Here is a 2,500-nt window from a genome sequence, read left to right as displayed (position 1 = left end):
TGTGTGTATTTGTGTGTGCGCACACAGGTTTGTGTGTTTGTTTGTGTTTATGTGTATGCACACTCATGTGTTTGTGTGTGCGCACAGATGTGTGTTAGTAAGTGGGTCTGTGTGTTTGTGCGTGTGTGTGTGTTTGCGCAACCACGCGCCTTTGTGTGTGTGTGTGTGTCTGTGTCTGTGTGTATGAGTGTCTGTGTATGTGCGTGTGAATGAGGAGAGTGAAAAATGGATTGGTTGGCCTTGGCCATAATGTGTTGTTATCACCCCAGACCATGGTAGTCAGCTCTCTCTAACCCCGGGTCTCCACAGAGATAGCCTCCATGAGTGGAACCGTTTAGAGCCCTGTTCACACCCCAGTCCCCTGCTGTCTGCTCAGGTGTGGAGGAACCCCAACGTCCTGAACTCTGAGCGGGGCTGGCTCCTGCTGTCAGCCTGTCTGTCTGCTTTCCTGCCATCCCAAAGGCTTGCCAAGTACCTTCTCAAGTAAGACGCGCGCACATCTCTCGACGGCTTTCAGTTGGGTGACAGTTTGACTCTTTCAGTTTGCCATTGTTGTTTTTTTGTGTCTGGCTCAGTAATGTACTGTAGGGTTAGGGTTGTGTCTGACTGTTTGAGTGTTGTAGTGTAGGTTTAGTGTTAGGGTTGTGTCTGACTGTTTGAGTGTTGTACTGTAGGATTAGGGTTGTATCTGACTGTTTGAGTGTTGTAGTGTAGGTTTAGTGTTAGGGTTGTGTCTGACTGTTTTAGTGTTGTACTGTAGGATTAGGGTTGTATCTGACTGTTTGAGTGTTGTAGTGTAGGTTTAGTGTTAGGGTTGTGTCTGACTGTTTTAGTGTTGTACTGTAGGATTAGGGTTGTATCTGACTGTTTGAGTGTTGTAGTGTAGGTTTAGTGTTAGGGTTGTGTCTGACTGTTTCAGCTTTGTACTGTAGGGTAAGGGTTGTGTCAGACTGTTTGAGTGTTGCAGTGTAGGTTTAGTGTTAGGGTCGTTTCTGACTGTCTGTACTGTTATCCCAGGTTTATGTCAGACTGTTGAAGTATGCGGTTTATGTGTACGGTTTATGCCAGACTGCTTCAGTGTTGTGCTGTTGGGGTAAGGCGTTATGGTGTTAAGGGGTTTAGGGGTTAAGGGGTTAAGATGTTAAGCTCAAGGCCCACAGGGCTTGAAGTTTGGTTCATATTTTTAGCCCAAACCAAAAACGTAATCGAATCATATTATTTCAAATGAGCAGAGCACACAAAGTGATCATGTATTTTTCCGCTTGCTTTGTTAAGGACATTGTGGGGAATACACACACACTTAAAAAGGATCAATGTGTACGTGTGATTGTACTCTAGGGCTAGGTTCAAGTCTGTATTGTACTTCCAGGTTAAGGTCTCACCGTCTGTATTTTACTTCCAGATTCATGTCTGAATGATTATATCTTACTCCCAGGTTAAGGTCTTGACGTCTGTATTCAATTCAATTCAATTTTATTTGTATAGCCCTTAATCACCATTACAGTCTCAAAGGGCTTAACAGGCCAATATTTATGACACCCCCCTTTACCCAAGCCCCCACAAGGGCAAGAAAAGACCGTATTGTCCCTCCAGGTTCAAGTCTTACTGACGTATCCTGTGTATCCAGTGCATCAATTGTCTTTTTCCTCTCAAACTCATTTTACGTTTGATACAATAAGCAATGCAGAAACACATAACAGGCATACCTTTTTAAGAGGAAACAAAAAACACGGGCGCCAAACACAATCCGCAGATTCTCTCTCCACTCTACAAAATAAAGGAAACAAATAATTGACTACACAATAAAACAGCTGCATTCAAAATGTCAACACAGACAGGCAGCGATCTTTTTCCCAATGCTAAATCTCACGCGGCCGGGAAACCCTGTAGTAAACTGCGGCTAGCTTAAGCCAGTTCACAAAACATTGAACACAAATAAAAGTCAGTTTAATGACTGAAGGTTGTCTGCACACCGGGGATTTCTCCCGGGTGCCCAAAAGCACGTCACAAAGCAGTATGAATTACTATAATTGTTTAAGGGCGACAAATAAAAAGTTAATAAAAAAATCAAAGGGAGAGAGATTACTTACCAGCTCCGACCATCAGTGCTCACTGAAGCTGGACACACAGGTGCAACGCCAAATTACTCCCCAGGGAAACAAAACGGTGTGCTATGGAAAATAACAATGTGGAACCAATTTACATAGGAAACAATTTTGGGTGAGTTCACAATAGAAAAGGGTGTGAATAATGACCAAAAATAAAATAACAATAACAAATTCTGTTCAATGATTTTTGTGAGGCTTGGTCTAAAGATTTTATGTGGCGATTTTGGTGAATTTTTGATTTTGTTTGTAGCCTGTGAATCTTTTTATCATGTTTAGCTTTAAAATGAAATTGTAGGAAAAGTATACACAGAGTTTTATAAATGCGTCTGATTCTAGGGATTAATATTCTGGAAGAATTTTGAGTCCAGGTCAATCTGGTGAGGAGAAATAAG

The 2,500-nt window shown here is 42.1% G+C and overlaps 1 protein-coding gene across 1 annotated transcript in view; it reads left to right on the top strand.

The window, feature by feature from the left end:
• The window catches only part of myo15ab (myosin XVAb), a gene marked incomplete at both ends in the record, with an annotated part of 48,740 nt that overhangs the window by 25,821 nt on the left and 20,419 nt on the right, over window positions 1-2,500 (top strand). Inside the window, 1 exon segment of the mRNA XM_079730349.1 lies at window positions 377-483. Within this exon segment, the coding sequence (XP_079586475.1) occupies window positions 377-483 (107 nt within the window).

Source organism: Pollachius pollachius (genome assembly GCF_949987615.1).
Source record: "Pollachius pollachius genome assembly, chromosome: 2".
NCBI lineage: Eukaryota > Metazoa > Chordata > Actinopteri > Gadiformes > Gadidae > Pollachius > Pollachius pollachius.
This window is presented reverse-complemented; position numbering and strand designations above follow the sequence as displayed.